General features: G+C 35.1%; 1 protein-coding gene and 1 long non-coding RNA gene across 2 annotated transcripts; one reads left to right on the forward strand and one right to left on the reverse strand.

Moving 5' to 3' along the window:
- Nucleotides 1–1,883: 1,883 nt before the first annotated feature.
- On the reverse strand, nucleotides 1,884–11,652 carry LOC131049179 (uncharacterized). The gene is made up of 3 exons (XR_009106673.2): nucleotides 11,458–11,652; nucleotides 11,281–11,372; nucleotides 1,884–2,143 (listed from the first exon to the last, which is right to left on the reverse strand). It is a non-coding gene; the product is annotated as an uncharacterized LOC131049179 (long non-coding RNA).
- On the forward strand, nucleotides 3,849–9,214 carry LOC131049178 (probable xyloglucan glycosyltransferase 5). The gene is made up of 5 exons (XM_057983213.2): nucleotides 3,849–5,823; nucleotides 6,534–6,842; nucleotides 6,937–7,227; nucleotides 7,512–7,625; nucleotides 7,818–9,214. Exons 1-5 carry the CDS (start codon nucleotides 5,107–5,109, stop codon nucleotides 8,451–8,453), a joined length of 2,067 nt encoding a protein of 688 aa, XP_057839196.1. The 5' UTR covers nucleotides 3,849–5,106; the 3' UTR covers nucleotides 8,454–9,214.
- Nucleotides 11,653–13,471: the final 1,819 nt, after the last annotated feature.

The following is a 13,471-nucleotide window of genomic DNA, read 5'->3' on the forward strand; positions in this document are numbered from 1 at the left end:
TGAAGGGATAGGGGATGTCTTAATGCAAAATAAGCATCTGATTAACTTTGAAAGTAGGAAGTTGAGAGGAGTTGAAAAAGGGTACCCCATCTATGACAAGGAGATGTTGCCAATAATACATGCCTTAGCCAAATTTAGATGGTACCTTGTTGGAAGAAGGTTTGTAGTCAAAACAGATCATAATAGCTCAAATATTTTCTTAATTAGAAAGATCTCAATGGGAGGCAACAAAAATGGGTGAGTCAGCTCTAAGCCTGCGACTTTGACAATGAGCATATCAAGGGAAAAAGGAACATATTGGTTGATGCTTTGTCAAGAAGGTCACATTTGTGCTCAATTTCTAAGTTAGCAGTAGATTAGAGGGAGAACATACAAGAAGAATATGCTAAGAATCCACCTGCAAATAACATCCTTGATGGCTCATTACAAGATGACAAATATGAGGTAAGAGAAGGTATCATTTATCACAACGGAATAATATTGGTGGTGCCTGGAAGTACGTTTAAGGAGAAAAATTTAATAATATTTCATGATAATCCAATGGATGGTCACCTTAGTTATAATTCATATAGGCAGATCCATGAGAGATTCTCATTAAAAGGGATGAAGGATGATATCCTCAAGTATGTTCGTGAATGTAGTGTGTCTCAACAAAATAAAAATGAACATACTTTCCCTACTGGTCTACTGCAACCCTTACCAATTCCTACTCAGAAGTGGGAGAATATCTCAATGGATTTCATTATAGGGCTTCCTGAGGTCCAAGTGAAGGATTGTATCTATGTGGTAGTGGACAGATTGACCAAGTTTGCTCACTATACAATGGTGCAAGTGGCAAATTTTTTTCTTTAGAGAGGTGTTTAAACTTCATGGGACACCTAAGACCATCATTAGTGATAGGGACAACAAATTTATGAGCTTGTTTTGACAAGCGTTGTTCAAGTTGTGTGAAATGGAGTTAATTTCTCTTTTATGATTTGCTTCATTTATGTTATGATTTCCAAATGAAAGAGAAATTACTTCTTTGAATATTCAATGTATCTCAAATATGATGAATGAAAACAAACATGAAACCATTTCTTCATCTTTTATCTAGTATGAAAGAACATAGGGGAAAACTATAACATAGTTTATTAAAATAAAAGAAACAACAAGGCAACAACTTCAGTGTTTTCAAAAAAAAAATTAGGGGTGGACATCACATTTTGAATCTATACATCATAAGAACATTTTTATTCAAGGCATTAAAATGAACATTGTCTATATCTAAGAAATTTAAATGTTTTGAGAGTCTTGTCTTTGCTATTCGTCGAAGCTCGAATAGTCATTTTTTAAGGGTTTGTTAAGGAGAGCTTGACCCTCACAATCCAACTACTTTTATACGGTATTTTCAAATATCATCACTCTTTACATGTTAGTAGATAGTAAAGATCACACAGGATCGAGCCACAAAGGTTTTTATTTTCCCAAATTAAAATCTCATCTCAAGCATCATTTTTGCATTATGTGCGAACAATTTTGAGCTACTTGGGATCAATCCACAATTCTAAATCTATTAGCAAACCTAGAATTTATAATAGTTTGGTCATTTAGTTTCCTTTGAATAGATGTTTTCAGAAAAGTATTAAGGGCAAAAAAAATTGTTCAATTTATCTCATTTAATCCTAATGAGCAAATAGTATAAACCTACATTTAGATGTTATAAAAATGAACTATTCATTGAACACTATAGATCATTATGATGTAGTATAAACTACTAAAAGTAAACTAGAGATAATTTATTTCTAGCCATATGAGTTATCTTGTGACAAAACCATATTATTTTGATAAAAAGAAAAGACAAATTAAATGACTCAACATGTTTGAAATCAAAGTTTTGAAAATTGACATGTGTAGATGCATAATTGTTATGGGTTGAGAAGCATAATTCTTATGTATTAAGATGCAAAATTGAGATATTGTCAATTATTACAAATTAATTTTATAAAAAGCATGGATGGCATAAAAGTGTCGTGGTGACATAGTGAAAGGAGAATAAGAATTATTTATAGCTAGAATTAGTATCTACAGTGTAGTAGAAGAGTAAAAATGAGAGGATTGATAAGTGATTTTCTTGTAGTGATGGTTGTGCAACAACTTGCACCTACAAAAAAAATAGAAATGACATTTAATAATCAAGGTCGCAATGATAATAATCCTAGAATTCAAACTTTGGTATCAACTCATTTAAAGTTTATTAAGGATTGCTTCAATAGTGCTAGCTTCTTGCAAGGGAACAAGGTTAAATATAAATGCTTAGTATCTTATAACATTCACATAGGAGCTAAGTGCAAGCCCAATATAAAGGTAGAGAGGAATTTAGTGCATGTGCAAACAATTTTGAATAAAGGTACTAATATTTGTACATGCACACAAAATTAGAGTTTGTGCACAAGAAGATTGGTTTTATAGAGTAAAAGAAACAAATGAGAAGCATTATTTATCTTTATCCATTAAAAGTAAACAATATAATTTAACTTTATGCATTAAAAATAAATATAATTATGTGTACTCTAATGTTGTTTATGGATTTTTATTGTGTATAAAAAAAATTTCATCATTGCCTTATTATCATGGAATGCGAGAATTTAATGTTGTTAATATAATTGTTTTACTTACAAGTTATAGAACACCACCCTTTTTTATTATCTCTAAGTTTGTGAACTTATACTCCTACCACGGTGTGTGTGTTTATATATATTACAGCAAGTTTCTAAATAAATTTTACATTTTAGTGTAAGATGTTGAAATTAATTTAGAAACTTAAAAATCTCAAATTCCTAAATTGATGTTAAAAAATTATTCAAATAATCTTATACTTTAAGAGTTAAAAACATTCTAAAAAGAAACAGAAAAAAAACTCCAAAAGAAAATAGTATTTTTCATTCAAAGAGAGAATAAAATATATATAATGGTATATACTATAAATTAGAATATTATATATATTTCACTATATGAATTTTCAACCTTTTATTAATAGTTTAAAGTGCAACTTATATAAAAATATAGTGAGTCAATTATACCATTTCAAAAAATTGTAAAATATGATCTAAAATTACAGATTTCAAATATTGACAAATTATGGGCTCCTAGGTAGTTGAATGGTTCTTGATGAGCTCACGAAAGACCAAGTCACAGTGAGTGCAAGACCCCCACACCATGCAAAATGTCTATGCAGCATCTAGAATGCACCTTTGACTATATTTATTAATTAATTGAAAATTAAAAAAAGCTATTATATTCTAATTTTTAATTAATTATTACATACCGTCAAAGGTGTATCCTAGAGGCTGCCCACACCATAAGAAATCTTGTTCCTACTGACTTTGGGCTGCCCACACCATAAGAAATCTTGTTCCTACTGACTTTGAGCTATGAATGCACCTCAAACCTTGAATTTGAATAAAATTTCAATCAGAAAGGCATTTTATTTCCATAATAAATATATTCTGGAAAACTAGTTAAGGCCTAACGAATTGTTTAGAATGTGATATATTCTCGAGTAAGGCTTTTAAAGATTGTTTAGAGAAGACAAACACCTGATTTACCATCAGAGAATCCTGTTACATGTTTAAATAGAGTGAATAATCTTCTTTACTAATTATAACTTAGAAAAAGTCAAATTCCACAACGTAAACTAATGAAACACCTGGAAGACTGGTATAAATACTGTTTCTAGAGGGGTGCATAATATTCTGCATAAGAAAAGAATTAATGATTATACAATTTACATGGCGGAAATTTTGATTCTTGGGAAAGGTGTCAAGCTATCATTTTACGGGGCTTCACTGGGAAGTTGTGGAAGCAGGCTAAATTTGGTACAGAAATCCTGTTTTAGAAAATGCTTTAAACTGAATTGACTTTAAGAACTGTTTGATTGGCAGTGATTAATGGTTTGTTTTTACGTGATGTTGTTTTGGGCAAAAGGTTAAAAAAAAACTGTACTGTAAAAAAAAACTGTTCTGTAAGTACTGATTGGTGATATAATGGCGAAAGAGGAAGTGTTGAGGACTAATTGTTTTGGGTTACAGAAAAAACAGTGAAAAAATAAATCATTTTTTAGGAAGTTAAATGCAACTGGCACTGCATGTTTAGCTAAAAGGAAGTTGTTATCATTGTCTCTTGGGATCTGCCATTTGGCAATGTCTTGCTGGCGTTTGTCTGGTACAACAATTAGCCACTTTCATGCTTTCCCACAATTATTTGCTTTGGAGAACACCAATATAATTTACTGCCCTCTGTGCAACTCCACACGAGCTTTATATGATCCTCTTCTCTTTCCCATCATCATGTATGATTCCTGCTCAATAGGCAACTACATATCCAACTACCACTTGTTTATTTTGCTCAGTAACTACTTCTCTTCTGACATTGATGTTGATTGTATTGGAGAGTAACTGATACTTTGGGCCTTTGATGTGGATGGTTTGCCCAAACTAAACTACTTTACCTGCATCTAACGCCGATTATGCTAATCCGCACAAGGGGCAACTGATCTGCATTACAGTCCATACATTTATAGCCAGCCATCACTCGTTATTATTTGCAGACATTCTTGTTCTAGCCAGTTGATTGTTCTTCTGCTGCATCCTTACACTTGCCCACATCTCGTTTTCTTTTGTATCCAGCTGCATTTCTCTGTTTTCCACTGTGTCAAAGTTGAAGTATACCAGATTGCTTGCTTTCAGTGCGGACGATTGCTGTAGCCACACTGGGAGATTGAATGAAGAATTGGCAGCGCAGCTCTGTGTTTGTATATTTTTGCCTGTAGATGTTGAATATGCAGTATATAGATTATTTTCTCAGATCTAGTAGATAAGAATTCAAGTTTGGAGAAGCCAAGATAGTGTTTTGCTGGGCCGTGTATATGGATCTCGGTTTCCCACAAGGGTATCAGTCTCAGGTTCCCGTCTTTCATAGCTTTTCTGCAGAAAAATTAAAATGTTCTTTATAGATAAGTAGTAAGACATTCTTTCTTCAGATCTGGTAGTTAAGCATTCCCGTGGAGAGCCAACACATTGTGTTGTTGGGGCATCCTTGTTTCCTGAATTTTTTTTAGCAGACAGGATGCCACCCAGCTTCGATATTTTTGATTGGTGGTCTAAGGAAACCCACAAGGGCACACCAGTTGTGGTGACGATGGAGAATCCCAACTGGTCAATGCTAGAGGTAAAGGAGCCAAATGCTGCATTTCAGCAAGTAGACAAGGACAGAGGGAAGAACGCTAAGCAATTGACATGGGTATTGCTCCTCAAGGCTCACCGAGCTGCTGGGTGCGTTGCCTGGCTTGCAACAGGACTGTGGACTCTACTCGGTGCAGTTAAGAAAAGGCTGATTTTTAGACAGGGGGTAGCAATGGAGAGTGAGAAATCCCACAAGGGGAAATTGTTCAAATTCTTAAAAGCATTCTTGGCATTTTCACTGGCAGCACTGGTGTTTGAAGTAGTTGCCCACATGAAGGGCTGGCATTTCTCCACGCCACATTTGTACATGCCAACCACTACTGGGATTCAAGATTCTCTGCACTTAATTTATCTTTCCTGGGTTCAATTCAGATCCAATTATATAGCTCCTCCAATTCAGACCTTGGCAGACATTTGCATCATACTCTTCTTGATTCAGTCTTTAGACCGGATAATTCTTTGCATTGGATGTTTTTGGATCAAGTATAAGAAGATCAAGCCACAACCAAAAGTTGAATCAGTAGAATGCAAAGACATTGAACAGCCAGGGTCTGGGCATCCTATGGTCCTGGTACAAATTCCCATGTGCAACGAGAGAGAGGTTTGAAATCCTTTAAAATTTTGATCTTCTTTAAATGCAAACTTCTTCATATTTCATTTTTATGGTTTCCTTCAGTTTTATAGTGATTTGTGTGAGGAATATGTGATTTGAGGTTTCGTTATATTTTGAGAAATTTGTGAAACAGAGATTCTTAGATCCTGAATTTAGATCACAATTGTAATGGTTACAGCATTTAGTTCACGGTGAACCAGATCTGGCCATATCTACCCTTAGATTTGTGGCTGGGACTTGAGTGTCTACACAACATACACATTTCTGTTTTAGGGAACAGTTTATTTATCGTGTTTTATAAATCTGAACTATATTAAGGACATTTACAAGTTTACAAGTATTTTGGATTTTGAGGTAGGACAAACAGATTTAGTAAGTCGTTTTGGTGATTGAACCCAAACAATTACAATGTCGTGTTAGCTATGTGGGATTGAAAGTAATAAATTCAGTTGCATCATTGTTCCGAACAACCTTTATACTTTTCATGGCTATAAGAGTTTATCCTTGTGTGACATAAGTATTGTCAATGTGGGACTGTTTCGAGAACACCCCTCCAGTCAACTTCAAGGAAGATTCCCTCTCATTCTTTTTCCATATGGGCAGCATGGGGCTGGTTTTTTTTTGAGAATTTTATTCATTTCCTCAAGTTCATTTTTCTTCATTTATCCAATGCTATATCTCCTTCCTATCCTGTTTAGGTGTATGAGCAATCCATTTCAGCTGTCTGTCAACTTGATTGGCCAAAGGACCGCATGCTGATTCAAGTGTTAGATGATTCAGATGATAAGGATGTTCAGCTCATGATCAAAGCAGAGGTTCTTAAGTGGAGTCAGAAGGGTATCAATATTCTTTATCGACATCGACTGATTAGGAGTGGTTACAAAGCTGGCAATCTGAAGTCTGCTATGAGTTGTGATTATGTGAAAGATTATGAATTTGTTGCAATTTTTGATGCCGATTTCCAACCGAACCCAGATTTCCTTAAGCAGACCGTTCCACATTTTAAGGTAACACAGGCTAGTTTTCTTTGAGATAATACACTGTATTACAAGAAGTTTTCCACAATTACAGCATCTAAGAAATTACTTCTGCGATTTGCAGGACAATCCTGAAATTGGTTTAGTTCAGGCCCGCTGGTCTTTTGTAAATACGGATGAGAATTTGCTAACACGGCTTCAGAACATCAATCTGTCATTCCACTTTGAGGTAGAGCAACAAGTGAATGGTATATTTCTCAATTTCTTTGGTTTCAATGGTACAGCTGGTGTTTGGCGTATACAAGCTCTTGAGGAATCTGGAGGGTGGCTGGAAAGAACGACTGTTGAGGACATGGATATTGCTGTGCGTGCCCATCTCAATGGATGGAAATTTATCTTTCTGAATGATGTTAAGGTACTGCTTGAGGACCATTAGCACCAGGAAAGATCAATTTTTTGTGATGTTCTAATTCAAGTGACATTTTTATATCCATTCCATAATTATTTTCTGGTATTATTTTCATCAATTGTGACCCTTGATGTGAACCTTGTCACATTGCACTAGTTTAAGGACATTATGATGAATATAGTTTCTTGTTTTGTGGTTAATAACCTTAGCTCTAGAGTTATCAAATTTGTTTGATGTAGCCTTCAACGAAATTTCTGGTTCTTCTAATTTGAAATGCATTATTACTTTAGGTTCTTTGTGAAGTTCCAGAGAGTTTTGAAGCCTACAGGAAGCAACAACACCGATGGCATTCTGGGCCTATGCAACTTTTTCGCCTTTGCCTCCCAGATATAATTTATTCCAAGGTCTGTGATATATTAATATCTTCTTTTCTATTTTCTGTTTATCATAATGTTGTGTTTAGCCCAAACAATGTTCTCTGATAAGATTTCAGTCCAAATGTAAGAGAATCAATAGGATTTACATTGATGTTTGTGATAATGAACTAATTTGTGACAATGTGTTCTTTTCTGATAGATTTCCATTTGTGAATGCAGATATCAATTGGAAAGAAAGCAAACCTGATTTTGTTATTCTTCCTTTTGAGAAAGTTGATTCTTCCCTTTTATTCTTTTACATTGTTCTGTATCATCCTTCCAATGACAATGTTTGTCCCAGAGGCTCAACTGCCTGTATGGGTGATATGTTATGTGCCAGCTATTATGTCGTTTCTTAATGTGCTGCCTGCACCAAAGTCTTTCCCCTTCATCATACCATATCTCCTCTTTGAAAATACTATGTCTGTTACAAAGTTCAATGCCATGGTATCAGGATTGTTTCAACTTGGCAGTGCTTATGAATGGGTTGTGACAAAGAAAACAGGCAGATCTTCTGAAGCAGATCTTTTGGCTGTTGCAGAAAGAGAATCTAAGGCATTAAGTCAGCCACTACATCGTGGTGCTTCTGAGACAGGACTAGATATGTTGAGCAAACTTAGAGAGCAAAAGTCTAAGTCTCCTGCCAAAAAGATTAACCGGCTGTATAGAAAGGAACTTGCTTTGGCTTTCCTCCTCCTTACTGCAGCAGCAAGAAGTTTGCTGTCAGCCCAAGGCGTTCATTTCTATTTCTTGCTATTTCAGGGTCTCTCCTTTCTGGCTGTTGGTAGTGACCTGATCGGAGAGCAGGTTAACTAATATGTGAAGCTATTAATCTATGCCTTTATGCCATTTGTGACAGAGAAATCTCTAATTACAGTATTGAGTTTACATATCTGCAAGAAGGATTAGGGTTCACACCTTGAGTGAAATGACAATGGGATTTAAATATGTTGGGTAGAAAGGGCCCATCAAGATGAATGGATTTATTTAAAATATTATGGACTCAAAAATGTTCGATCCACATCAAAAAATAGGTCAGATGAGAATGGCTCAGAACTAAGATGCTAAGGAGATGCTCTTCAGTATTCACTAAGTTCAGATAGTGGAATTAGCAAAATTATGTTCTTTTCCTTAAGTTGATACAAGGATGTCTCGCTATGGTATTTCAGAAAATTGTCTACTTCCAGCACCCAAGCAGCTACAGAAGAAAGTCGTGCAGATAAGGTTCCTTTGAATTTAGTGTAATAATACTGTTAATAACTCATAGCTGAGGTAGTCGTTTTTTTTCCTGTGCTTGTTCCTTTCTTTCATTGTTTTATATTAAACATTTTTACTATATGCCACTGAGGCAAAAGACCATGTTATTATCATTTATGACCTGTTATGGCTTGGAATCAAGCCCGTGTATCCTGAGTTGGAAGTCTAGAATTAGGATTGTCCAAAACTCAGCTATCATATGAGTTCATTTGTTCTCTTCAATAATCTTGACATGTAAACCATATTTGCATTATTGATTCAATTGTGTGAATCATAAAGAAATAATTGCTTCACTATTAAAAATAAAGAGTTGTTTGACACACTTTTGTTTATATTTGTCCCATGGTGCCTCTGCCTAGTGGATTTAGGATTTAAAACTTTAAATTGATGACATGCCAAGAGATCCAAGGAAACAAGTGAATTTCACTCTGGATGGTTGTTGATCATGAAACATTTTCTGATTGCATTGGCCACTTTTAGATGTCTTTTATGAGAATTCCTAAAGATGCATTAAATTCGTTTTGTCCTGAAATGGTAGGCTCAATTACAAGTGGAGCTCCAGGCTTTGGCAGCTTCATTCTGGACGATAATGATATAGAACTTTCCTTTCTATCAACTGTATATAAAGTTATTTTTTGTATTTCTCTCATATCATGTACTTTAGATCTTCCTGATTTGGTGTGGATAATGTTTTCTTTCTTATTTCTCTCATATAATTTTTGGATCTTCTTGGTTTACTTCTGTTCGTTACTTTTACCAAGCATTTAGAGTTCAAGGTTTCAAAGGATCTTTGTATGGCATCATAAGAGTTGCAACATTAAAACACTGGCTGCAAGCTATTTGTGTTATAGGACATGCTGTAGGAGTTTTTTTTTTCCTAATACAGAAAGGTTAATCAATTGCTTTCAAAAAGGCTTTGCCTATCTCACAATTCTAGTTCAGAAGTTGTTTGGGCTGATCAGAAGCATGTTTTGATCAACAAAACCATATGCATGTTAATAATGTTTTAAAAGCCTGAATATTTGCATTAAAGTAACTACTATTGCATTTTCTGTACAGATTTCATACAAGCATTTGTAAATTCTGACAGTTGGAGCAAGTCTTCGTACTGTAACTAAGATATGATGACCCCAAGCGTCAAATTAAGTTCTTATTTTATAGGCTCACACCGGGAATGTGTCATGTTATTTGATAGTGAGAACTTGAGAACTTACGGTCTATGGAAAGAATTCAGATTGAATTTTTCTTTTTTAAATGGATACAACTTAGTTACATAGATATTGACATCTCTGCCCTTAAGTAGCCAGTTACAACATGCTGAATACATGTTTATTTATATCAAAATTTGCCTTCTGCTAAGCTGCCACAAGTAGAGGGATCCATTCTGTCAAAGTCATCCAAGAATCAAACCTATTCCCCTCTGTATTGGGTGTCGCATGGGATTTTTACCTTGGTGGATGGCATGACATACCATCATCCTCACCAATTATGTTCAACCCCTTCAACAAAAAAGCTTTAAAACTTGTATGTTCACTTCAACCAACGAAAGATTTTCTCCTCTGACCAAATTTCAATTTTCACTTAAATTAAACACTAACTTTATAACTGTTCACTCAACTTAACATACAAGATTTTTTGAGGTTTCAATTTTCCTTCCAAAAATCCCAAGAACGTTTAGAGAGGGGAATGGCATATCAACTGTTTTCTACTAAGTTGCATATAAATGGCCCTGTTTTGAATTGAAAGGGAACTTCGGTCATGATGATCCCACTAAGGTTCCATTTTTGTCAAGTGCGAAGGCCAGACATTAAAAAGAGATGAGGCAGGGTGCAAGTCCCATACATGTTTTAGCCCTAGAGTTACCCCTCGAAACCCGTGGCAACCTAGCAAAAGGACGGGTTAGAATCCTCATGAACTGTCCAAGCAGCCTCAATTGTGCATAAAAGCACTCTAATGCCATCATTTTCTTCTTTTTTAATTTTGACCTGAATTTTGTGCATTCGATGAATTTGCACCTGTTTTAGGTCAGTCCTTGACCTTTTCCACTGGTAATCCCTATTTATCCTGCACTAAGCTCAAATCTGATATCTGCAAGCATTTCCAGTTTGTTGGAGAGAGTCTAATTGCAGCATTTTGTAGAGAGGTCAAGTTATTCCAATTGAACTAGAGCTTAAACAGCTCTGTAAAAGTCCTGGACTAACGGAGGACCATTTTACTAATGTATATACTTGGGCTTTGAGACAAATGAAATCTGATGTAACCATAAAATGTACAGTTTCAGGAACATGAAGTTATGGCTTTTTTTTTCACTAATCCTCCGTTTAAGAGTTCGTCAATAGTAAATAGATGGGTGACCAGATAAATTAAAAGCAAGCGAAGTGAGTACCTTGTCAAAGACCGTGGTCTGGTATTTTGGGTAATGATCCATATTGAGTTCCATGGTTAGGATATCTAGCCTGCGTGAAATATATAGAAAACCTACAATACCCAGAGAATTTGAGAGATTAATAAAAGTAGCTTCATTGCTAAGATTTACAGAGCAACTCTTCCTATAGCATCTTACGGTTCATGGTAGTGGAAGAAAATCCTTAGGCAAGCATAGCCACCTTACCTCGTATCCTTATCTTTTGGTGCCTATGTTTAGAAGCAATATATTCATACTTTCTTTTAGCACATATCGAAGCCCTGTGACCTTAACAATCCAAGAGACTTCTTGATTTTCAGTTCACACACATTGCTCTTGAAGTTTTCAGGTAATATTTATAAATCTAATTCAGATAGAGAGAGATAGGGGAGAGAGAGATTTTATAAGTGAAATAAGTGTAAAAACATAAATATAAAAAATGATGGTAGATAATATAGATAGGTCAATAATTTGATAAATATTAAAATAAATAATATAATAAATATTTAGAAATTAAATATGATGGATAAGAATATTGATATGGAAATGTATGTCAAAGAGTTGTTTAGAAATTAAAGTTTTTGATTTGGTGTGTTGAAGATTGTCTAGTAAAGTCTTTTGTGGTTCAATCTCGAGTGGCATGGGTTCAATCTATACTTTTGTGAAATTCGTGTGCCATGTAGATTATACATATAGTTCTAATGTTAATAGTTATTAAACATATATTCAAATGGGGCCATCAATAAATAATTTTGGTGCTCTCTTGAAGTGGCATTCTCTCACGTCATTTATAATATGTCAATTTGGAAGGTTAAAAAGAGATTAAAAAAACTTATCATATGGGGAAGAGGACACCCCATTCCACTTATGACAGAGTTTAGAAACTTTCTATGCTTAACCAATGTAAGAGAAGATATTGTAAGAACATCTACATGACATTGTAAAATGTCTAAGAGTATTTATGATGTTGTAGGATGAGGGTTACAAAGTGGAGCTAGAAAGGACATCTTGGAGTATTTGTTTTGAGCAACTATGTTTGTTGCATTCTATTTCAAGAGGTTTGTTATATCTAAAGGACTTTAACCATAGATTTGGGCACCCAATTTGGGCCAATAGTTTTAGCTCATGGTTTGAGAAAGTCATTTTTTATTTCTGTGAGTGTTCCTTGCCTATGTACTAATGCGTCTAAATATCACAAAAGCTAATCTCGTATTGCAAGAGGTATATAATGGTATTTGTGGTGCCCACGCTAGTGGCATGGTCCTTGCAGAGAAACTCCTCGAAACTAGGTACTATTAACCTACAATGGAGCATGATGTCTGTGATTGTGCCAAGAATTATCTACCTTGTTGTAGCATTGTAAATTGTCACCAGGCAAATTTACACCTCATGTTTGTGCCCCTACTTTAACGTGTCTCCCCCTCATCTCCTATCCAAGTCCATTTAGTGCCTTGACTCCAATTCTAATGACATGTATACCCACCAATTGATTTCTTGGAGGGATTTCCTTCTCCTCAGGGCTAAATTGAGGTCCCTAACTGAGAAGGACCAAGGCACTAGCGCCTTGGCCCCTCTTAGTTGGATCATATCTCTCTAGCGGGAATTCAACTTTGTGGCTCTGCATGACCATTGGAGGTCGGCCTAATCAGTAAATGACCTAGATACCTCTATATAAAGAAATTTGATTAACCTAATTTCATCTAAAAATCATTAGTTGACATATCCAACTCTCTTGCATCTGTGAAGCATTCATCATCAAGCATTTTCAGAGATCTTTGAGGCTACATATTCTTCATTCATCCATTGTGGAGCAAAATTACATCTTTCATATGCAAGCATGTGTGTGAGATTAGGGTTTTGTCATGTTTGTGTCATTTCATACAACATATGTGATTTCATTCAAGAAGCAAAGCATCATCATCAACAATTGCAAATCTGAGGTATATTTTTCCATTATTTATTTCAGAATTTACAATATTTCATTCGAGGTTGATTCCTAAACTGATGTTTGACTTAGGCAAACCCTTATTCCCAACCATTTCCCCTTCTCTACTATGTGCAGGAACATGTGTGAAGTTGTAACTTTCAAGATCAGAGCAACAGCCATTTTGGTCCCGACAATTCAGGATGACCTTCTGGGAACAAGGTCGAACATTCACATATTACTCAGGTC

Source organism: Cryptomeria japonica, chromosome 5 (assembly GCF_030272615.1).
Source record: "Cryptomeria japonica chromosome 5, Sugi_1.0, whole genome shotgun sequence".
NCBI classification, from domain to species: Eukaryota; Viridiplantae; Streptophyta; class Pinopsida; order Cupressales; family Cupressaceae; genus Cryptomeria; species Cryptomeria japonica.

Bases quoted from the DNA above. Each gene is read 5' to 3' on its own strand.
- LOC131049178 (XM_057983213.2), top strand. From the start codon at position 5,107: ATGCCACCCAGCTTCGATATTTTTGATTGGTGGTCTAAGGAAACCCAC. The intron at 5,824-6,533 runs GTTTGAAATCCT...TATCCTGTTTAG, and splicing joins CCATGTGCAACGAGAGAGAG to GTGTATGAGCAATCCATTTC. The intron at 7,626-7,817 runs GTCTGTGATATA...TTGTGAATGCAG, and splicing joins CAGATATAATTTATTCCAAG to ATATCAATTGGAAAGAAAGC.